Source organism: Salmo salar, chromosome 19, assembly GCF_965601325.2.
Source record: "Salmo salar chromosome 19, fSalSal1, whole genome shotgun sequence".
Taxonomy (NCBI): Eukaryota; Metazoa; Chordata; class Actinopteri; order Salmoniformes; family Salmonidae; genus Salmo; species Salmo salar.
Genome location: NC_138309.1, coordinates 4066521 through 4091275, shown reverse-complemented (window position 1 = coordinate 4091275; position 24755 = coordinate 4066521). Strand labels below are relative to the sequence as shown.

Genomic DNA, 24755 nt, shown 5'->3' with positions numbered 1-24755 from the left:
CAAATGAACGGTATCCCCCCAAAAAATGTCCACTGCATTTCAGCCCTGCCACAAAAGGACCAAGTGACATCGTGTTGTCGTGTCTTTGGCATCATTAAACTGAAGACGTATTTATCAAATAACTCTCTGTAATTATTATTACGCGATTAAACTGATTAATCATGTAACAGTAATTAACTAGGAAGTCGGGGCACCAAGGAAAATCTTCAGATTACACAGTTATAATTTTCCTAATATAACTTTCAGATATTTTAATATCTGATCAATTAGTCTTCGAATTAATGAATTATTATTTACCTCACGTTAGTCTCATTCCAAACGTCATAAATTGTTGGTTATCTGCACGAACCCAGTCTTCACTATGAGTCATCCATACATCAATAGTCTTAAAATCTTTTAATTACTAACTAGGTAATTCACAGAAATGCATAACAAACAGTAGATATGTTTACAAGGAAATGATAGGAGAATGTGCCCTAGTGGGCTAAACCGGCATGGCGGCTTGTTAGACAAAAGGGGAGTGGGGGATCATCTGAGGAGACACTCCAGAGTTGAATATTATAACAATTGAAATGCTAATCCTTTGCACATGTACACTCACTCATTTGGGAACAATTGCAATCAATATATATATTTACGCTCAGTGTGTCGTCGGGATCTCTGTTGAAAAGTTTGTTTGTGTTGGAGAGTCTGTCCGCTCTCTCTCTCTCTCTCCCCTCTGTCGTGGTTAGAATGGATAGTTCAGAGTAACATTCATTCATGTCGTTATAGAATAGCGGTTTTGGCAGTTGTCGGTCTTCGTGTTCAATGATACCGAATTCCTAGCTGCAGACTAGTAATTAATATCAAAGACTTGTTCTTATTCTGTCGGTATCGATAGTCTAAGAGTTTAACCACGTAGTATGGTTAAAAGTTCATCAAGAGAAATGCATGGTCTCAAACCTTGGCCCTCTCGTTATCGAGGTAAACTGGTCTGGTGATAGAAAACCTAGGTGGGGGTTTTATTCGGAAGAGCAGAAAAGGGCCTGTCCCATGACGCCAGACCATAACTGTGCTCATGGGTGGTCCTCTGATTTAGTTAAACTCCAAAGGGAATTGGAGTTTCCTTCATTAACCTGTTAGGGCTAGGGGGCAGTATTTACAAGGCCGGATAAAAAACGTACCCGATTTAATCTGGTTATTACTACTGCCCAGAAACTAGAATATGCATATAATTATTGGCTTTGGATAGAAAACACCCTAAAGTGTCTAAAACTGTTTGAATGGTGTCTGTGAGTATAACAGAACTCATATGGCAGGCAAAAACCTGAGAAGATTCTGTACAGGAAGTGCCCTCTCTGACCATTCCTTGGGCTTCTTGACTCTTTTTATTGAAAACTTAGGATCTTTGCTGTAACGTGACACTTCCTACGGCTCCCATAGGCTCTCAGAACCCGGGAAAAAGCTGAATGATGTCGAGGCAGCCCCTGGCTGAAAAACATTAGCGCCTTTGGTAAGTGGTTTATCAGAGGACAATGAGACTGAGGCGCGTGCACAAGGTGACCCCGTGTTTTTATTTTCTCTCTCTTTGTACTAAAACATTTGTTATTGAAGTAGCAGTCCTGGGAGTGCATTCTGACGAAGAACACCAAAGGTAATCAAACTTTTCTAATAGTAAATCGGAGTTTGGTTAGGGCTAAACTTGGTGGGTGTCTAAATAGCTAGCCGTGATGGCTGGGCTATCTACTCAGAATATTGCAAAATGTGCTTTCACCGAAAAGCTATTTTAAAATCGGACATCTCGATTGCACAAAGGAGTTCTGTATCTATAATTCTTAAAATAATTGTTATGTTTTTTGTGAACGTTTATCGTGAGTAATTTAGTAAATTCACCGGAAGTTTGCGGGGGGTATGCTAGTTCTGAACGTCACATGCTAATGTAAAAAGCTGGTTTTTGATATAAATATGAACTTGATTGAACAAAACATGCATGTATTGTATAACATAATGTCCTAGGCATGTCATCTGATGAAGATCATCAAAGGTTAGTGCTGCATTTAGCTGTGGTTTGGGTTTATGTGACATTATATGCTAGCTTGAAAAATGGGTGTCTGATTATTTCTGGCTGGGTACTCTGCTGACATAATCTAATGTTTTGCTTTTGTTGTAAAGTCTTTTACAACAATGACAGGCGGGCCACTCGGGCTGGTGTCTGTGAGTATAACAGAACTCATTTGGCAGGCAAAACCCTGAGACATTTTCTGACAGGAAGTGGATACCTGATGTGTTGTATTACCTTTAAACCTATCCCATTGAAAAACACAGGGGCTGAGGAATATTTTGGCACTTCCTATTGCTTCCACTAGATGTCACCAGCCTTTACAAAGTGTTTTGAGTCTTCTGGAGGGAGATCTGACCGAACAAGAGCCATGGAACGATGATGTCCCATTAGACACCTGGCGCGCGAGTTCATGTTGGGTACCCTCGTTCCAATACGTTATAAAAGAGTATGCATTCGTCCACCTTGAATATTATTCATGTTCTGGTTAAAAAAGGCCCTAATGATTTATGCTATACAACGTTTGACATGTTTGAACGAACGTAAATATATTTTTTCCCCTCGTTCGTGACGAGAAGTCCGGCTGGCTTAGATCATGTGCTAACAAGACGGAGATTTTTGGACATAAATGATGAGCTTTTTTGAACAAAACTACATTCGTTATGGACCTGTGATTCCTGGAAGTTACATCTGATGAAGAGAATCAAAGGTAATGGATTATTTACATAGTATTTTCGATTTTAGATCTCCCCAACATGACGTCTAGTCTGTATCGCAACGCGTATTTTTCTGGGCGCAGTGCTCAGATTATTGCAAAGTGTGATTTCCCAGTAAGGTTATTTTTAAATCTGGCAAGTTGATTGCGTTCAAGAGATGTAAATCTATAATTCTTTAAATGACAATATAATATTTTACCAATGTTTTCTAATTTTAATTATTTAATTTGTGGTGTTGACTTGACTGCCGGTTATTGGAGGGAAACGATTTCCTCAACATCAATGCCATAGTAAAACGCTGTTTTTGGATATAAATATGAACTTGATAGAACTAAAAATGCATGCATTGTCTAACATAATGTCCTAGGAGTGTCATCTGATGGAGATTGTAAAAGGTTAGTGCATCATTTTAGCTGGTTTTATGGTTTTGGTGACCCTGTCTTTGAATTGACAAAACATTACACACAACTCTTGTAAATGTACTGTCCTAACATACTCTAAATTTATGCTTTCGCCGTAAAACCTTTTTGAAATCGTAAAACGTGGTTAGATTAAGGAGATGTTTATCTTTCAAAGGGTGTAAAATAGTTGTATGTTTGAAAAATTTGAATTTTGACATTTATTTGGATTCAAATTTGCCGCTCTTGAAATGCACCTGCTGTTGATGGAGTGCACCACGGGTGGGACGCTAGCGTCCCACCTAGCCCATAGAGGTTAAAACCAATTTTTATGCCATTTATCCCATAGAAAAGCGATAATATTCCGACCGGGAATCTGCAATAAGCTAAACAGCCGAATGAAATTTCTCCACGGGGGCGAATCGTGCACGCGCCTCATTCAATGGTCCTCTGATCGACCACTTGGATAAGGCGATAATCTGTTTCAGCCAGAGGCTGCCTCGTCATCGTTCAGGTTTTTCCCGGGTTCTGAGAGCCTATTGGAGCCCTGGGAATTGTCACGTTACAGCTAAGATCCTTACTCTTCAATAAACAGATGCAAGACGCACGACTCCTTGTCAGACAGGCCACTTCCTGCATGAAACCTTGTCAGGTTTTTGCCTGCCATAGGAGTTCTGTTATACTCACAGACACCATTCAAACAGTTTTACAAACTTTAGGGTGTTTTCTATCCATACCTGAACAATAATATGCATATTCTAGCTTCTGAGTTGGTGTAGGAGGCAGTTAAAAATGGCACATATTTTTTCCAAAATTCTCAATACTGCCCCCTAGCCCAAACAGGTTAATGAACATGCACCTGTGGAACGGTCGTTAAGACACTAACAGCTTACAGATGGTAGGCAATTAAGGTCACAGTTATGAAAACTTAGGACACTAAAGAGGCCTTTCTACTGACTCTGAAAAACACCAAAAGAAATATGCCCAGGGTCCCTGCGCATCTGCGGGAACGTGCCTTAGGCATGCAGCAAGGAGGCATGAGGACTGCAGATGTGGCCAGGGCAATAAATTGCAATGTCCGTACTGTGAGACGCCTAAGACAGCGCTACAGGGAGACAGGACGGACAGCTGATCGTCCTCGCAGTGGCAGACCACGTGTAACAACACCTGCACAGGATCGGTACATCCGAACATCACACCTGCGGGACAGGTACAGGATAGCAACAACAACTGCCCGTGTTACGCCAGGAACGCACAATCCCTCCATCAGTGTTCAGACTGTCCGCAATAGGCTGAGAGAGGCTGGACTGAGGGCTTGTAGGCCTGTTATAAGGCAGATCCTCACCAGACATCACCGGCAACAACGTCGCCTATGGGCACAAACCCACCGTCGCTGGACCAGACAGGACTGGTAAAAAGTGATCTTCACTGACGAGTCGCGGTTTTGTCTCACCAGGGGTGATGGTCGGATTTGCGTTTATCATCGAAGGAATGAGCATTACACCGAGGCCTGTACTCTGGAGTGGGATCGATTTGGAGGTGGGGGGGTCCGTCATGGTCTGGGGCGGTGTGTCACAGCATCATCGGACTGAGCTTGTTGTCATTGCAGGTCATCTCAATGCTGTGCATTACAGGGAAGACATCCTCCTCCCTCATGCGGTACTCTACCTGAAGGCTCATCCTGACATGACCCTCCAGCATGGCAATACCACCAGCCATACTGCTCCTTCTGTGCGTGATTTTCTGCCAGACAGGAATGTCAGTGTTCTGCCATGGCCAGCGAAGAGCCCGGGTCTCAATCCCATTGAGCACATCTGGGAACTGTTGGATCTGAGGGTAAGGTCTAGGGCCATTCCCCCCAGAAATGTCAAGGAACTTGTAGGTGCCTAGGTGGAAGAGTTGGGTAACACCTCAGCCACCCTCCCTTCCCTCCCTTATTCTTTAGGGGGATATTTTTTGTTGTTTGGGGGTTTGTTTTTTCTTTTAGGTGCATTCCGGGGTCTGCACCTTGAGGGGGGGGGTACTGTCACGTCCTGACCAGCAGAGGGCATAATAGTGTTAGTTTTGGTCAGGATGTGGCAGGGGTTTTGTGTGTGTGAATGGTTGTGTTGGTGATTGGGACTCCCAATTGAAGGCAGGTGTGTTGAGTTGCCGTTGATTGGGAGTCCTATATAGGAGTGTGTGTTTTTCTTTGGGGTTGTGGGTAGTTGTTCTTGCATTGCGTTTTGTGTGCCTGCAAGACTGTTCCTGTCGTGAGTATCAGTTATTGTTGTTTCCCTGTGGATGCTTTACTTTTGTTTATTAAAAAACTATGAGTATCCACATTCCCGCTGCGCCTTGGTCCATTTCTGAAGACAGCTGTTACAAGACTGAAGCGGAGCACACAGACCTGCTGCTGCACACGGATGTGCGGTGGCTGAGCCGAAGGACCTTTTTAGGGAGATTCAGTGAAATCAAGGAGTTTCTCAAGGTCTCCAAACATGCAGAATATGCACTGCTAGAGGACACACAGTGGCTCCTGGATTTAGCTTTTCTCACTAACCTAACTTATATGCTTAATGAATTGAATGTAGAGCGGAAAGGAGAAGGCAAACATGTAATCGACATTATCAGCCCTGTGCACACTATTAAATGCAAACTACAACTGCTCACAAGAAAGCTTCAACGTAAGGACCTGCACTTCTGTCAACACATGCATTCAGAACCTGAACGTCAGGGAAAGGATACAGCACAGCTTGACAGTGCACCTTACGTGGAGCACGTCCAGAGCGTCTTATCTGAGTTTGACAGTCGTTTCACTGACTTTGCATCCCTTGAGCCTATTGCCACTTATATGTGCTTTCCGTTTGGCACAGACATAAATGTGGAAGTCATTGCCTCCAAAATGGGATCACTTTTTCAGTTGGACACAACTATATCAGAAACTGAAATTGTCACCCTTCAAAATGACATTCAGCTGAAATCCAGGGCAACCACTGAGATGAAGGAAGAGTTCTGGGAGCTACTGCTAGAGGAGAAGTATCCCAACATAAGAAGATGTGCTCTCAACTTATCAGCCCTTTTTGGATCAACCTACCTCTGAGTCTGCATTTTCTCACATGAAGATAAAGTCCAAGTACAGATCTGTTATGACTGATGACCACCTTGTGGCCTGCATGAGACTTGCAACAAGCTGCTACAGCCCTGACTATGAAAAACGACTTGCCTCCACCCTATGCCAAAAGTCACACTAAGGTAGGAAATGAAATGAGTTGCACTTATTTGTGGAAAACATGTTATTGGTCCACATTATATTTGGGTATCAAATAGGTATCATAGCAGCAGGTCCACACTCAGTGGTGTGTTGCGTTTAATACATTTTGTTGGTTGGTTTAGATTTAGAGACTGGTAGATCTCATAAGGCTGGCAAATGAAAAAGTAGATCTCACGTCAAAGAAGGTGGGGCACACCTGATCTAGCTGATCTAAGGTGTAATCATTAGTCCAAACAGTTGCAAATGAGAGTTCAGGTAGGCTTTTTCCCATTTCATTCTGTTTGCTTCCTTTTAAGAAACGTTTTTCAACAGAATTGGTGGAATGAATACACCCCTGATCACCCGAACCCCAGTGGAGGCTGCTGAGGGGAGGATGGTTCATAATAATGGCTGGAACGGAGTGAATGGAATGGCATCAGACATCTGGAAAACATTTGATACCATTCCACGAATTCCGCTCCAGCCATTACCATGAGCCCGTTCTCCCCAATTAAGGTGCCACCAATCTCCTGTGCCGCACACACAGTTCACTTTCATAGCAGCCACATACAAACAGCATCATCACTTTGCTTGTTGTATGATTCCTTATGGTATCTATGCGCTTGTGACATCCCTCCCACTCTGTCTGCTGGGATCTCCTGTGTGGTAGTTTACTTGTTGCAGGAGGCCAGTGGGCAGAGCTGGGAGGATCGTCAGCTGATGTGGTGCACCTGGGCAGGCTTGGCCTGCAGGCTATAAAGGGTGGCCACATCAGCCAATACACTCTGTCTTCCCTGACTGGCAGGCTGGCTTCCACCACCTTTGTTTTTTTTGTCTGTTTTCACCATACAACAACCTCTCCACTCATCCACACACTGCATAAACTACTGATCCTACAGACATCTACAGTTTATGTTATGTTTTTGTTTTTATTATTATGTAGTTTAATAAATGTATGCTTGGTTTACGGAGCCTCAACTGCACACACACACAGCTTATTCTGAAAACAAGATTTCTGAACGGTACCCCAGTACCATTCTGTGTTTTTTTTTAATTAGAACTAGTAAGTGTACATACAAGTACACAACACACACTCTGTACAATAAACAAAGCATACGTGAACAGTACAGTATATAGCTCAGAACTACTAATTGGACTGTGTGATAAAGTGTATGCTACTCTTTAAATAAGAGTTCTACTGAATGGAGCCCAAAGTCTCTCAATGATCATACAGACAGTGAGAATGAGAGAGATGGAATTAAAATAAATGACCAGAGATGCCAAGTGAAATTCTGACCCTTATCCAAACAAGGACCAACCCCAGAAAGCAGAGTGCCAACAATCCTACTGTGTCACCATCTGCATACTCTCCTTCTCTTATCTCTGACTCCCATCGCTGTTGCATTGCATTTCATGCTGTATGTTTCTTTGTGTCTTAGGCCATGTTGATGACAGCTTACATTGCAGCATATACATTGTCATTGTAGTCCTCCAGTCTGAAGGTAGTCAAGTAAAAAGGTTCTAAGCTTGTGCCTCCAAAATGAACATTATAAAGCTTGTGCTGCCAAAACCAAGCTTCATTTGTGGGTTTCCTTTTTCTTCCAAATAATAGGGATCATTTTCACTTTATTTGGAAGGGTAAGGAATAATTATAAAAGTGTTGCATGCTGTATTACCTTCAGATGGCAAGATATTTTACTCACACTGTTGTTGACAGTGTTTCCAGTTAGTATTGTAAGTGATATATCAATGCTGTGTTTCTCACCTTTCCAGTGCATTTCAGTGCAGTATCATTGTGTAACTCAGTGATTTAATCCTTGAAGGCCAGTTGACAGTGTCACCGCAGCGTAATCTGTGTCAGTGAATCAGTACATGATTATTATGCTTGCTTACTGCTTCAATGTCTGCACGTGTGTGTGTGTATGTGCGTGCGTGCGTGTCTGTTTGTCTGTCTGTCTGTGTGTGTGCATGCGTGTGTACATGCGTATGTGTGTACTGTATATGCGTGTGTGTGTTTTCAGAGTTGGTTGCACACCTTGCTGATTACAGTATATTTCCAGTAATATTGCGTCTATATTGATTGAGTATATGTGAGCATGTTACAAGTCGTCCATATTGTTCATGAATGTTATGTTGCTTGGGGGTACTGCAGGAGTTTGCTGTGCTGACTAAAGAGCTGAATGTTTGCCGGGAGCAGCTACTGGAGAGGGAAGAGGAGATTTCTGAGCTCAAGGCGGAGAGAAACAACACACGTGTAAGACGTTTAAGAGCCATTTTACTCACTAGCACTTTCCCAGCAGTTGTGTTTGTTCTTTCTCACCCATTGTAGTTGTGGTATTGATTAATTCTATTACTCCCTCTTCTCCTCCCTAGTACACACTTTCACTTTTTCTCCTACCGTCCCTCTGCCCTCTCCTTTTTCTCCATGTTTCTCCCCCTTCTCTTTCTGCTACCTTATGCTCTTCCACTCTTGTCTACTCCCTCTAAACTCTGTCATTCTGCCACCTTGTCTCTCTCTCTCTCTCTCTCTCTCCTCCTCTGCCTCTCTTACCTTCTCTGTCCTCCTTTTTCCTTCTTCCTCTCCACTTTATTTTTCTCCACCTGCTACTCTGCCTGTCTTTCTCTCCTTTCCATCTCCTTCCGTGCGTCGCTAACTCTTCTGCCTCTCTCTCTTTCTCCCTCAATCTCTTTATATGCCTCTTTCTGTCTGTCTCTTTCTCCTACTCTCTTCCCCCCTTCTCTCTTTCCATCTTTCCCTCTCCCTTCCCATATATAGTTGTTACTAGAACACCTGGAGTGTCTTGTGTCCCGTCACGAGCGCAGTCTGAGGATGACGGTGGTGAAGAGACAGGCCCAGTCCCCAGCAGGGGTCTCCAGTGAAGTGGAGGTCCTCAAGGCCCTCAAGTCCCTGTTTGAACACCACAAGGCTTTGGATGAGAAGGTGGGCAACCAGGCCACCAGGCTCCCATTTTGGGTCTCCATCCCACTCATAAGCAGCTACTGTAGCTTTCTCTCAACAGTCGCTTTATTGTTTTGATGAAGGGATCCAGACAGACACATTTCTCAGCGTTTCTCATTAATTTCTCATTTTTGGCCCTAAGGTTCGAGAGCGACTCCGGGTGGCCCTTGAGAGAGTGACTCTTTTGGAGGATCAACTACAAGCAACAGCACAAGAGGTAAAAGCCATACGGGATACAAATGTTTTATTAGAGCATGTTTATTAGAGCATATCTCAATTTCTTGACAATAAGAAAGATACAAATGTATTCACTCTATTTTTTGTCATTTACCTCTCTTGCAGGTAATCTCTTTAAGAGACCAAATTAAAAGACGGCAACAAGGGATGGACGGCGGGAAAGATGTAAGGCGGGATTTATGCACGTTGGTTCCAGTATTTAAGTTTGTTAGCGTCCAAAAGTTAATAACAGTACTACAGTATATGGGGTATTATGATGTGTCTCTTTGATATTCAACATGGGTCTAATTGATCTAATTTCCCGTCGCTCTCCTTTCTCGAAATCCATCGTCGCCGGTGACATCAGCGCCTACCCAATGGACCGTCTTCTGGATTGGACGGTGAGATCGACAGACAGAGAGAAACGGAGATAGAGCGCCTAAGAGCTGAGCTCTCCCAGCTGAAAGAGAGACTGGCCCTGATGTGTCGACAGGTGGGTTAGAGAGCAAGAGAGTGAGAGAATGTAGCCTACCCTACATGTTTTGGTACATGTATGCATTGCCTACACTGTAAGATGTTTCAGTAATTTCAACAGTAAACATTTTTAAAATGCACAGTAAAATACCTTAAATGTGTGCATTGTGGGAAAATGTTGTGGGCGGTGAAAGAGTCTCTGGCTCATTAATGTATTTTAAGACGTGCCTTGTAAGAGGCTATATTTGTTGCATCCGTGAGAATGCTGTACCCCAACAGAAAACAGTAATATACTGTATTTTAAGGATTTCTACAAACCTTGTCCTGAATATCACTGTTAGTAATTTTCTGTAATTCAGAACACAGTACAATACTGTATTTTTTGAGCGACGAAAACCATTTGAAGACTAGTGTCTCATTAATATATTCTGAGGGGTGTCCTGTAAGAGGTTATATTTGTTGCACCTGTTAGTGAGAATACTGTACAAATTTAGCTAATATGTGGTAGTGGTTCCCTAACAATTAAATGTATGTAGGGAACAGATCAGAGTGCAAGTGATATAAAACACCAAATATCAGTTAGTGTGCTGGAAAGTAAACCCATCTAGTACTGAGTCGGACACCCCTTTGCCTCCAGAACAGCCTGAATTATTTGGTGCATGGAAACGTTGCTGAATTGGTATTAAGGAACCTAACGTGTTTCAGGAAAACATTCCCCACACTATTACCGCTACCAGCCTGTACCGTTGACACCAGGCCGGATGGAGCCATGGACTCATGCTGCTTATGCCAAATCCTGACTCTGCCATCAGCATGACACAACAGGAACCTGGATTCGTCAGACCTGGCCATTTTTTCCCACTCCTCAATTGTCCAGTGTTGGTGATCGCTTGCCCACTGGAGCCGCTTCTTCTTGTTTTTAGCTGATAGGAGTGGAACCCGGTGTAGTCGTTTCCTGCAATTGCCCTTTCGTGACAAGAACCGACAAGTTGTGCATTCTGAGATGCTGTTCTACACACCACGGTTGTACTGTGCCATTTGTGCCCCACCTGTTAGCTTGCACAATACTAGTCATTCTCCTTCGACCTCTCATCAACGAGCTGTTTTCACCCACAGGACTGCCACTGACTGGATGTTTTTTGTTTGTAGCACCATTCTCGATAAACCCTAGACACTGTCGTACGTGAAAAGCCCAGGAGGCTGGCCGTTTCTGAAATACTGGACCACTGGTTAATATGTCACTGGGTAATTACAGTAATATTCTGTAATTGTAATTGGTACTGTAAATTAGATTAGTCATATTTGTGGTACCGTAAAATGGATTACAGTAGCTGTACTGTAAAATAAATTAAAGTGACTTACTGGCCAATTGCTGCCAGTATGTTATTGTAAATTTACATTAAAAGTTTTACAGTGTAGTTTATTTAAGTGATAATGCCCGAGAAGCCGGTGTTTGGATGATATATAATGCCCTTCAAGGGCATTATCACTTTTATACAACGGGTTACCAACATATTCAAATAATAATTTACATATTTTCATTAAAAACGTTATTTTGATGAATGTATTCATACTATTTCATCCTTCCACAAGATATAGTCCCGAAACAAATCTAGGGTTGCTACCCAAGACGGCTGGTCATTCGTTTTATTGGTTCGGTTGCCAGAGACGCGACCGAGTCGTTCAGTCTTTTTGTTCTGTATCTATGGACACGACCCAGTCGTTCGTTCTAAATGTTCCATAGCCATACTGGCTGGCAACGTTCTTATGCTTTGCTTGCTAGCTAGCCAACTACGGCTAACTTACGGTCACGTCAAACAGTGTAGACAGAATAACAACTGTAGCTGCATTTGTTAAAGCTGTTTTCTGGTGACATTTATTTGGAGACATCCATAACAATGAGCTAATGAGGTACGATTTCACCTGGCATAGAACATTTGCTCTCTTGTTAGGACATTTAGAGGAGCTAGCCAACAACACAGCTAACACAATAACTACAAACTAAAGCTGGAAAGACCGCAAGCTACCTGCACTTCGTTTCGTTTTACCCTTTTTCAATTGACATTTCTTTGTATATATCCATAAAAATGCCAGCTGATTCATGATTGACTGTCTGAGAAACGCTGCCTGCCTCTCTCTCGTCCTGACTCCCGATCCCTACACGTTCATTACCATGGGACAGTTGAATATTTTAATATTGAAACAATGTTGCAAATGTCTTAAGGTTTATACAAATCTCTGCTGTTGAAAATGAAATGTTAGTCTAAAAGAAATGTGAGATAATGTCTTGATGCTTTTTATAGTGGAGATCAAGTTTATCTGTCTATCTGTCTGGGCTGATGAGACAGTGGATTGCACAGTCAGATGGAACAGAGTAAATATACATTTTAACGTCATGGATTTAGCAGGTGGTAATTTGTGGAATAGACACACGTTTTTAACCAATCAGCATTCAGGATTAGACCCACCCGTTGAATAATATGAGCTTAATGCAACCTATACTGTTACTGTTATGAACCATTCCCAACACTATTGTGTGAGAGAGTGTGAAAGAGAAAAAGTGAAAGAGAGAGAAAAGAGAAGAAATATAAAGAAAAATTGATTAGGGTTGGGGAGGGGGGTATGAAGATTCTTAAAACCAGTTCCCTTCTTCCTTCTTGTGGACAGTCATAACATTTCATCTGTTTGACAAAACCCACACAGCCTGATCATTGTACATGACACTCTTTTCTATATAATTGCCAAAAACCTGCCTCTACCCAAACCAGTGCTTCACGGCTTCACACATAAAGGCCCTCTATCCTGTTATAGTCCTTTATTGTCCATTATCATCTTATTGCTCTTCCTCATGACATTTCAGGTTGGGGAAATAGAGGAACAGCTTGCAGCCGCCAGGAGGGAGGTGACAAAGTCGGAGGAGGCCAATCAGAAGCTCCAGAGGGACGTGAAGGAGGTCAGTCAGGTCAATCTGTTCCTGGCCAAGGCCTTTGGGCAGGGGTGGGAAACCTTTTTAGCTCGAGGGCCACATCGGTATTATGAAATTCAACGGAGGGCTGAAGTTATTTTTTTTAACCTTTTGTTTGTCAAAATCAATTTGCATGACAGAAAAAGAACCGTTATATCATTTTGAAATAGGTCAATTATAATTTCTACATACAGTACTTCCTATCTAGTTTTAGACGCTCAAGTAAGGCCAGGAGCATCGATTTTTACACACACACACACAAAAAAAAAGTAAATAGGCTGCCCACCCCATGCCTTACATTCTATCAGTTCCCGAAGCTTCTCTGTTCAAGCTGCTTTTCTATCCCATTATGTGCATCCAATCCAAAATATCTCAAAGCACAGAGCATAAGAATGCCTAGAATGAATTACGGGAAAAGATGCATTAATGAGTTATATTCATCATGGATTAGTGGCAATATATCATATAGCTCCCGAGTGGCTCCTAAGTGGCACAGCGGTCTAAGGCACTGCATCTCAGTGCTAGAGGCGTCACTACAGACCCTGGTTCGATTCCAGGCTGTATCACAATCGGCCGTGATTGGGAGTCCCATAGGGCGGTGCACAATTGGCCCAGCATTGTCTGGGTTAGGGTTTGGCTAGGGTAGGCCGTCATTGTAAATAAGAATTTGTTCTTAACTGACTTGCCTAGTTAAATAATGGTTACAAATATAAATGTTAAAGTCCAAAAATGTAGTAAATGATTAATGATGTATAATTATTTTTTGTTAGTTAAAATTGAGCTTACAGCACCTGGTATTCCAAGGCTGTCTCCCATCCAAGTACTCACCAGGCCCGACCCTGCTTAGTTACCAAGATCAGACATGTTCAGGGTGGTATGGCCACAAGCATGCTTGGCTCATCGCTGCAACTCCCCAATTGGCTCGTTAGAGGTGAAGGTCGAGTCATGCATCCTCCTGTGTTATATTCTCCTACATTCAATTCACATTTCCACAAACTTCAAAGTGTTTACTTTCAAATGGTACCAATAATATGCATATCCTTGCTTCAGGGCCTGAGCTACAGGCAGTTAGATTTGGGTATGTCATTTAGGCGAAAATTGAAATAAAGGGGGCTATCCCTAAGAATATATATATATTATAATATTATTAAGCATGTAAATTAATATTGAATATGAAAGAAAGAGTCGACGAGCCCTAGGTGACAAAAAAGACTAGAGGAGCTGTGCAGATATTAAATGACTGAACAAATGTGATAATGAATAGTCAATTCATATAAATGTGCACATTTCTCTGTCAAATGTTTAGGTTACCATTTTATACAGTTTGTGATATTCACAATGTGTAATGTATAATCATATGTTTATTTGGATGATTAACCATGCTTCACTACGTTTCTGCATCGTTCAGGCTCTGTGCCAGAGGGAGGATATGGAGGAGAGGATTACTACATTAGAACGCAGGTAACCCTCTATTTGCAGAATGATACTGGCTTGTGTATTTATTCATTTCCCCTTTTTTACACCCAGTACAATGGTGCCAAACTACCAGGTTTTTCCTTCATTATCTGAAAAGCTGTCACCAAGGTGTCACAATACATGTACCTTTCGTCTTTATCTCAATGCCTGGGTATTTTCAATCGTTACAGCACACTGTAATAGTTGGCTTGTGTCTGCATACTGTACATACAGTGAAGAGCGGACGTTCATAACTAATGGTCAGGGATGTAGTGGAGCATAAATGCACATAAACTTTGTTTAGAAAACGTTTACACTCCTATTGTGCCAAATAAGCTTTGTTAGCGTTAACATTGACATTACTCGCTGCCGGTCATCGGCCCGACCAACGTTCACCGTTGGTGTTATCCACCTTTCTTACCATCACATCACAATGTGTCCATGTTGTTTGCAGGTACCTTAGTGCTCAGAGGGAAGCAACCTCTCTACATGACATCAAAGACAAGCTGGAGAATGAGCTGGCCAGCAAAGAGTCACTGCACAGACAGGTAATGACTACAAGGGTGGCTTACATGTACAATAACCCTGTAAAAATGAGTAGGTTATATCCAGAGTAGCATTGTCTTTTAAACTTAGGGACAGATTCTTACAGCCAATTTCCTGTACCTAGATTTAAGTCATTCTCAATGGAGTATCTCCATTAAAAGTGTGTGTTAGTCCAGGACTAGGCTTAATCTGAGTCCAGAAAATCGGCCCTCGGGCTCAGACGTGGATTGTATAAAAATATCCCTGACTTCATCTGCTCTCTTCCTCGTCCTGTGTGCTGTCAGAGTGAGGAGAAGAACAGGCAGTTCCAGGAGCGTCTGGAGGACGCCAAGCAGAAGCTCCAGCAGACCCTGCAGCGGGCCGAAACACTGCCCGAGATTGAGGCCCAGCTCGCCCAGAGAGTGGCTGCCCTCAACAAGGTACTGTACTGGATGTCTAAATTCACTCTGTTTGTTCTGTTTACTCATGTGGATATTTCTGACTGTCTGTGAAACTGCTTGGTTGTGTCTGTCTGTCTGTCCACTTTCTACCGTCCGTCCATCTGTATGACCTGAGTTGTCCTCCTATTGGCAACCCAACTATCTGTCCGTGTGTTAGTCTGAGTTTATATTTGATCTCATATACAGACACTATCTTTTCTATTTAGGCAGAGGAACGCCATGGAAACTTTGAGGAGCGACTACGACAGATCGAGGCACAACTTGAAGAGAAGAATCAGGAGTTGCAAAGGGTAATAATGCAGTATTTGTTTGTACACTGTAAACCCCAATGTGCTGTCATTATTCAAACATTTTTAGGAAACCTGTTGCACTAAATATATCTGAGTACAGTTACTTAAAGTGATTTTGGAGTCATTACTCAAATCGATAGAGTCGATGTGACCCTATAGGGCAGGGGTGTCAAACTCATTCCATGAAAGGCCTAGTGTTTGCTGATTTTTGTTTTTTACTTTCAGGTAAGACCTAGAGAACCAGGTGGGGTAGGTTTCTTACTAATTAGTGACCTTAGTTCATCAGCCAAGTAATTCATCTACACTCGACTCGCCGTGGAATGAGTTTGACACATGCTATAGGGGGATCCAGATTTGAGTTGGACGGTATCAGCTTGCCTTTTCGAGTGAATTGCAGAATTACCACTTATGACTGTAATTGTTAGTGACAGACATTTTATTTATTTTATTTAACCTTTATTTAACTAGGCAAGTCAGTTAACCTGTCTGGGCTAGGGGGCAGTATTTTCACGGCCGGATAAAAAACGTACCCGATTTAAACTGGTTACTACTCTTGCCCAGAAACGAGAATATGCATATCATTAGTAGATTTGGATAGAAAACACTATAAAGTTTCTAAAACTGTTTGAATGGTGTCTGTGAGTATAACAGAACTCATATGGCAGCCAAAAACCTGAGAAGATGACAAGCAGGAAGTGGCCTGTCTGACAATTTGTGGTCCTTCTGTTGCATCTCTATCAAAATTACAGTATCTCTGCTGTTACGTAACACTTTCTAAGGCTTCCATTGGCTCTCTAAAGCCGCCAGAAAGTGGATTGGGGCGTCTCCTGTCTCTGGGCAAAGTACAGGAGCACTGTTTGTCAGTGGCCTGCCTGGTGGCTCAGAGACAGGAGATGCGCATTCACGAGAATTGGCAATTTTTTTCTTCACCTGTTTGAATGAATACAAGGTTGTCCGGTTGGAATATTATCGCTATTTTATGAGGAAAATCGCATAAAAATTGATTTTTAACAGCGTTTGACATGCTTCTAAGTACGGTAAAGAAACATTTTGATTTTTTTTGTCACGAAATGTGCCTGCGCGTTACCATTTGGATAGTGACCTGAACGCACAAACAAAACAGAGGTATTTGGATATTAACTATGGATTATTTGGAACCAAAACAACATTTGTTGTTGAAGTAGAAGTCCTGGGAGTGCATTCTGATGAAGAACAGCAAAGGTAATCCAATTTTTCTAATAGTAATTCTGAGTTTACTGAGCCTCGACCTTGGCGGGTGTCTGAATAGCTAGCCTTGATGGCCGAGGTATGTACTCAGAATATTACAAAATGTGCTTTCGCCGAAAAGCAATTTAAAATCGGACACCGCGATTGCATAAAGGAGGTCTGTATCTATAATTCTTAAAATAATTGTAATGTATTTTGTAAACGTTTATCATGAGTAATTTAGTAAATTCACCGGAAGTTTTGGGTGGGTATGCTAGTTCTGAACATCACATGCTAATGTTAAAAGCTGGTTTTTGATATAAATATAAACTTGATTGAACAAAACATGCATGTATTGTATAACATAATGTCCAAGGAGTGTCTTCTGATGAAGATCATCAAAGGTTAGTGCTGCATTTAGCTGTGGTTTGTGTTTTTGTGACATATGTGCTTGCTTTGAAAATGGCTGTGTGATTATTTCTGGCTGGGTACTCTCCTGACATAATCTAATGTTTTGCTTTCGCTGTAAAGCCTTTTTGAAATCGGACAATGTGGTTGGATTAATGAGAGTCTTATCTTTCAAATGGTGTAAAAATGTCATATGTTTGAGAAATTGAAGTTATAGCATTTTTAAGGTTTTTGTATTTCGCGCCACGGTCTACCACTGGCTGTTGAATAGAGTGGGACGCTGACGTCCCACCTAGCCCAGACAGGTTAAGAACAAATTCTTATTTACAATGACAGCCTACAGCTGCCAAACCCGGACGACGCCTTGCCAATTGTGCGCCACCCTATGGGACTCCCAATCACAGCCGGTTGTGATACAGCTTGGATTCAAACCAGGGTGTCTGTAGTGACGCCTCTAGCACTGAGATTCAGTGCCTTAGACAGCTGTGCCACTCGGGAGCCCACGGTTGTTGAATTCGTTCATTTTAGACCTGTGGCTTTCACCAAGAGAGTTCTTAGGTGAATGTTATAACTCTTTATGATAATACATATCTCATAAGGTCTAGCTTTACCCTAATAGAATGGCCTGAAAATCATTGTTTACCGGCTACATCAGACCTGCAAGTAGGGTTGCAAAACTCTGGTAACTTTACTAAAATTCCCAGATAAAAAAAGAAAAAATACTGTTTGAGGGGTTTCCTGGAATCTTCCAACTGGGATTTCTGGAAAACCAGGGAAATGTACTAATGATGTTACGTTTGATACCAGAGCTCAGAGGCATGCGTAGCAATCGCTAATCAGCTAACTTCGAAGTAGTTTGCCGATGCATGTATCACTTTATCAGAAGTACATCATCAATGACGTCTGAAGCTTAATTTGATCACGTGCTTTTTCAAACCATGTGTTGCAAACTGTGAGATCCAACTGATTTTGCCTTGGTTCTGGTGCTTTCTTCGATTCCAGGCTACTTTCAAACACAGACCTCCAATGGACACCGTACTTACAAATATACACAGAACAAAAATATAAGCGCAACATGTAAAGTGTTGGTCTCATGCTTCATGAGCTGAAATAAGCTGAAAGGGGGGCTCCCAAGTGGCGGTCTAAGGCACTGCATTTCAGTGCTAGAGGCGTTACTACAGACCCTGGTTCGATTCCAGGCATTATCACAACCGGCCGTGATTGGGAGTCCCATAGGGTGGCGCACAATTGGCCCAGCGTCGTCCAGGTTAGGGTTTGTCTGGGCTAGACCGTCATTGTAAATAATAATCTGTTCTTAATAACTGACTTGCCTAGTTAAATAAAGGTTAAATAAAAAATTAAATATCTTATTTCTCAAAAATTACTAAATCCTGAGGCCCATTGTCATGCCATTCATCCACCGCATCACCTCATGTTTCAGCATGATAATTCACTGCCCCATGTGCAAGGATCTGTACACAATTCCTGGAAGCTAAAAATTTCCCAGTTCTGCCATGGCCTGAATACTTACCAGACAGATCATGGTTAGGATGCTCTGGATCGACAGCGTGTTCGAGTTCATGCCAATATCCAGCTACTTCGCACAGCCATTGAAGAGGAGTGGGACAACATTCCACAGGCCACAATCAACAGCCTGATCAACTCTATGTGAAGAAGATGTGTCGAGCTGCATGAGGCAAATGGTGGTCACACCAGATACTGACTGGTTTTCTGATCCGCGCCCCTACTTTTTTTTATGTACACTACATGGCCAAAAGTCCTTCAAATTAGTGGATTTGGCTATTTCAGCCACATCCGTCTCTGACAGGTGTATACAATCGAGCAAACAGCCATGCGATCTCCATAGACAAACATTGGCAGTAGAATGGCCCGTACTGAAGAGCTCAGTGACATTCAACGTTGCACCGTCATAGGATGCAACCTTTCGAACAAGTCGGGGGGCCTTGTAAGGATCCAACGGCGAGTGAGTAATCCCCCTCTACCGTCAGTCCTATTAGCCAACGTACAATTATTGAATAACAAAATGGATAACCTCAGATCAAGGCTATCCTACTAACAGGACATTAAAAACTGTAATATCTTATGTTTCACCGAGTTGTGGCTGAACAACGACATGGATAACATACAGCTGGCGGGGTTTTCGGTCCATCGGCAAGATAGAACAGCTGCCTCCGGTAAGACATGGGGTGGCAGTCTGTGTCTATTTGTCAATAACAGCTGGTGCACAAAATCTATTTAACTAGCACAGCCACGAGCTAACCAGTGACACGAGCCTACCAGAGCTAAATTACTTATAGGCTCACTTCGAGGCAAGCAACACTGAAGCATGCATGAGAGGATCAGCTGTTCTGGACGACTGTGTGATCACGCTCTCCGTAGCCGATGTGAGTAAGACCTTTAAACAGGTCAACATTCACAAGGCCGCACTCCGAGCATGCGCTTACCAACTGGAAAGTGTCTTCACTGACATTTTCAACTTATCCCTGACCGAGTCTGTAATACCAACATGTTTCAAGCAGACCACCATAGTCCTTTTGCCCAAGAACACCAAGGTAACCTGCCTAAATGACTACCGACACGTAGCGCTCACGTCAGTAGACAGGAAGTGCTTTGAAAGGCTGGTTATAGCTCACATCAACACCATTATCCCAGAAACCCTAGACCCACTCCAATTTGCATACCATCCCCAACAGGTCCACAGATGATGCAATCTCTATTGCACTCCACACTGCCCTTTCCCACCTGGACAAAAGGAACACCCACGTGAGAATGTTATTCATTGACTACAGCTCAGCGTTCAACACCATAGTGCGCTCAAAGCTCATCACTAAGCTAAGGACCCTGGGACTAAACACCTCCCTCTGCAACTGGATCCTGGACATCCTGAAGGGCCGCCGTCAGGTGGTAAGGGTAGGTAACAACACATCTGCCACTCTGATCCCCAACACAGGGGACCCTCGGGAGTGCGTGCTCAGTCCCCTCCTGTACACCCTGTTCACCCATGACTGCATGGTCAGGCATGACTCCAACACCAGCATTAAGTTTTCTGAAGACACGACAGTGGTAAGCCTGATCACAGACAACGATAGGGAGAAGGTCATAGACCAGGCAGTGCGGTGCCAGGATAACAACCTCTCCCTCAACGTGATCAATACTAAGGAGATGATTGTGGACTACAGTCAAAGGACGACCAAGCACGCCCCCTTTCTCATCGACTGGGCTGTAGTGGAGCAGGTTGAGAGCTTCAAATTCCTTGGTGTCCACATCACCAACAAACTATCATGGTCCAAACACAGCAAGACAGTCGTGAAGAGGGCACGATATTGCCTCTTCCCCCTCAGGAGAGTGAACATATTTGGCCCTGGTCCTCAGATCTTCATAAAGTTCTGCAGCTGCACCATCGAGAGCATCCTGACTGGTTGCATCACCGCCTGGTATGGCAAATGCTCGGCCTCCAACTACAAGGCACTACAGAGGGTAGTGCGTACGGCCTCTATACCAGGCGGTGCCAGAGGACGGCTCCAAAATTTGCCAACGACTCCAGCCATCCTAGTCATAGACTGTTCTCTGCTAACGCCCGGCAAGCGGTACCAGAGCGCCAAGTCTATGTCCAAAAGGCTTCTTAACAGCTTTTAACCCCAAGCCATAAGACTCCTGAACAGCTAATCAAATGGCAATTTGGAGTATTTACTTTGTCCCCACCCCACATTTTTACACTGCTGCTACTCTGTGTTTATTATACATGCATAGTCACTTTACCTCTATTTATTTTTTGTTTTTTTATTTAACTAGGTAAGGCATTTAAGAACAAATTCTTATTTACAATGACGGCCTAGGAACAGAGGCAGAATGACAGATTTTTACCTTGTCAGCTTGGGGATTTAGAACTAGCAACCTTTCGGTTACTGGCCCAATGCTCTAACCACTAGGCTACCTGCCGCCCCTCTACATACATGTACAGTCCCAGTCAAAAGTTTGTACACACTTACTCATTCCAGGGTTTTTCTTAATTTTTACTATTTTCTACATTGTAGAATAACTGTGAAGACATCATAACTATGAAATAACACATATGGAATCATGTAGTAACCAAGAAAGTGTTTACCAAATCAAAATATATTTTGTATTTGAGATTCTTCAAGGTAGACACCCTTTGCCTTGATGACAACTTTGTACACTATTGGTATTCTCTCAACCAGCGTCATGAGGTAGTCATCTGGAATGCATTTCAATGAACAGTGCCTTGTTAAAAGTTAATTTGTGGAATTTCAGTTGTATTGTGACAAGGTATGGGTGGTATACAGAAGATAGCCCTATTTGGTAAAAGACCAAGTCCATATTATGGCAAGAACAGCTCAAATAAGCAAAGAGAAACAACAGTCAAGAACAGCTCAAATAAGCAAAGAAAAACAAGTCAATGCAGAACATTTTTCAAGATCTTAAGAAGTTTCTTGAAGTGCAGTCGCAAAAACCATCAAGCGCTATGATGAAACTGGCTCTCATGAGGACCGCCACAGGAAAGGAAGACCCAGAGTTACCTCTGCTGCAGAGGATAAGTTCATTAGAATGAACTGCACCTCAGATTGCAGCCCAAAAAAATGCTTTACAGAGACATCTCAACATCAACTGTTGAGGAGACTGCGTGAATCAGGCCTTCATGGTGGAATTGCTGCAAAGAAACCACTAGCAAATAATAAGAAGAGACTTTCTTGGGTCAAGAAACACGAGCAATGGACATTGGGCTGCCGGAAAGCTGTCCTTTGGTCTGATGAGTCCAAATTTTGGAGGAAGAGGTGTGATGGTGTGGGGCTGCTTTGCTGGTGACACTGTCTGTGATTTATTTCGAATTCAAGGCACACTTAACCAGCATGGCTACCACAGCATTCTGCAGCGATACGCCATCCCATCTGGTTTGCTCTTAATGGGACTATCATTTGTTTTTCAACAGGACAATGACCCAACACACCTCCAGGCTGTGTAAGGGCTATTTGACCAAGAAGGAGAGTGGTGAAGTGCTGCATCAGATGACCTGGCCTCCACAATCACCCAATCTCAACCCAATTGAGATGGTTTGAGATGAGTTGGACCGCAGAGTGAAGGAAAAGCAGCCAACAAGCAATCAGCATATGTGGGAACTCCTTCAAGATTGTAGGAAAAGCATTCCAGGGGAAGCTCATTGAGAGAATGCCAAATGTGTGCAAAGCTGTCATCAAGGAAAAGGGTGGCTACTTTGAAGAATCTCAAATATATTTTGATTTGTTTAACAATTGTTTGGTTACTACATGATTCCATATGCTATTTTATAGTTTTGATGTCTTCACTATTATTCTACAATGTAGAAAATAGTAAAAATAAAGAAAAAACATTGAATGAGTTGGCCTTTCCAAACTTTTGACTGGTACTGTACATATTGCCTCAATTATCTCCACTAACCATTGCCCCCGCACATTGACTCTGTACCGGTACCCCCTGTATATAACCTCGCTACTGTTATTTTATTGTTGCTCCTTAATTATTTGTTATTTTTAATTGTGTTTTGTATTTTTTACATCAGTTTATTTTAGTAAATACTTAACTTTTTTCCTTAAAACTGCATTGTTGGTTAAGGGCTTGTAAGTAAGCATTTCACTGTAAGGTCTACACCTGTTGTCACGTCCTGACCAGTAAAGGGGTTATTTGTTATTATAGTTTGGTCAGGACGTGGCAGGGGGTATTTGTTTTATGTGGTTCGGGGTTTGTTAGTATATGTATATATGTAAGAGGGGTGTTTGGTTAGAGAATTCCGGGGTTTTTGGGTTATGTTCTTTATTTCGTATTTCTATACTCTGTCTATGTTGTGTATTTCTTTGTTGGCCTGGTATGGCTCTCAATCAGGAACAGCTGTACATCGTTGTTGCTGATTGAGAGTCATACTTAGGTAGCCTGTTTTCACTTGTCCCTTTGTGGGAAGTTGTTGTTGCATAGCTGTGTGTTTAGCCTGCAATCCTGTTCATTCGATCGTTTTCTTGTTTTGTTTGGTCAGTGTTTTTTAAAGTCACTATGAGCACTCAACCCGCTGCGCCTTGGTCCACTATGTACGACGACCGTTACACCTGTTGTATACGGCGCATGCAATAAATAACATTGGATTTGATAAGCTCAGAGAACGGGACCTGAAGCGCTAGCGCGTAATATCATCTGTCTTCGGTTGCAACACTCACTGAGTTCCAAACTGCTCTGAAAGCAATGTCAACATAACTGTTCATCGGGAGCTTCATGAAATGGGTTTCTATTGGCCGAGCAGCCCACAAGCCTAAGATCACCATGCGCAATACAAAGAGTCGGCTTCACCATCTTGCAGTGCAACGGACGAATCTGGGTTTGGCGGATACCATGAGAACGCTACCTACCCGAATGCATAGTGGCAACTGTACAGGCTGTTTTTCATGGTTCGGCCTAGGCCTTTTAGTTCCAGTGAAGTGAAATCTTAACGCTCCAGCATACAATGACATTGTAGATGATTCTGTGCTTCCGCTTTATGCTAACAGTTTGGGGAATGCCCTTTCCTGTTTCGGCATGACAATGTCCCCGTGCACAAAGCGAGGTCCATACAGAAATGTTTTGTTGAGATTGGTGTGGAAGAACTTGACTGGCCTGCAAAGAGCCCTGCCCTCAACCACATCGAAAACCTTTGGGATGCATTGGAACGGCAACTGCAAGCCAGGCCTAATTGCCCATAAGTGCCCGATCTAACTAATGCTCGTGACTGAATGGAAGCAAGTCCCCTTCACAGAAGAGTGGAGGCTGGTGTAGCAGCAAATGGGGGGGACCAACTCCATATTAATGCCCATGATTTTGGAATGAGATGTTCGACGAGCAGGTGACCACATACGTTTGGCCATGTAATGTATCGTGACCAACAGATGCATATCTGTATTCCCAGTCATGTGAAATCCATAGATTAGGGCCTAATGACTTTATTTCAATTGACTGATTTCCTTATATGAACTGTAACTCAGTAAAATCTTTGAAATTGTTGCATTTATATTTTTGTTCAGAGTAGTAAGGATTTTGAACAAAATGTTTCACCTGACCAGTAGCTTAGCAGGTAGAGTAGTGAACTATGGAACAGTCAGGGATGTGAGGGGTATGAGGTCGAATGAAGTTGAATTTCACTACACAAGCATTTCGCTACACTGGCAATAACATCTGCTAAACACGTGTATGTAACCAATAAAATTTGATTTGATTTATGTGAAACCACAATTTCTGCACTGTTGTTAAAATATTTGTTTTTCTATTTAGTATAGTGTGCATGTCACGGTTGTCGTAGGGTAGAGACCAAGACGCAGCGGGAAAATATATACTCATCTTTTTATTTGGTGAAGAAGGAAAACACAATAAACGTATAC

At 42.6% G+C, this 24755-nt stretch overlaps 1 protein-coding gene across 5 annotated transcripts in view; it reads left to right on the top strand.

Moving 5' to 3' along the window:
- LOC106578301 (liprin-alpha-3) overlaps positions 1–24755 on the top strand; it is a 75822-nt gene that overhangs the window by 5681 nt on the left and 45386 nt on the right. For all 5 annotated transcript variants that reach the window (XM_082965568.1, XM_082965570.1, XM_082965569.1 and 2 more), the window contains 10 exons: positions 8537–8638; positions 9161–9325; positions 9486–9560; positions 9686–9745; positions 9927–10052; positions 12894–12986; positions 14407–14459; positions 14908–15001; positions 15284–15418; positions 15646–15729. In XM_082965568.1, coding sequence (XP_082821694.1) covers positions 8537–8638; positions 9161–9325; positions 9486–9560; positions 9686–9745; positions 9927–10052; positions 12894–12986; positions 14407–14459; positions 14908–15001; positions 15284–15418; positions 15646–15729 — 987 coding nt within the window. The remainder of the gene's footprint in view (positions 1–8536; positions 8639–9160; positions 9326–9485; positions 9561–9685; positions 9746–9926; positions 10053–12893; positions 12987–14406; positions 14460–14907; positions 15002–15283; positions 15419–15645; positions 15730–24755) is intronic.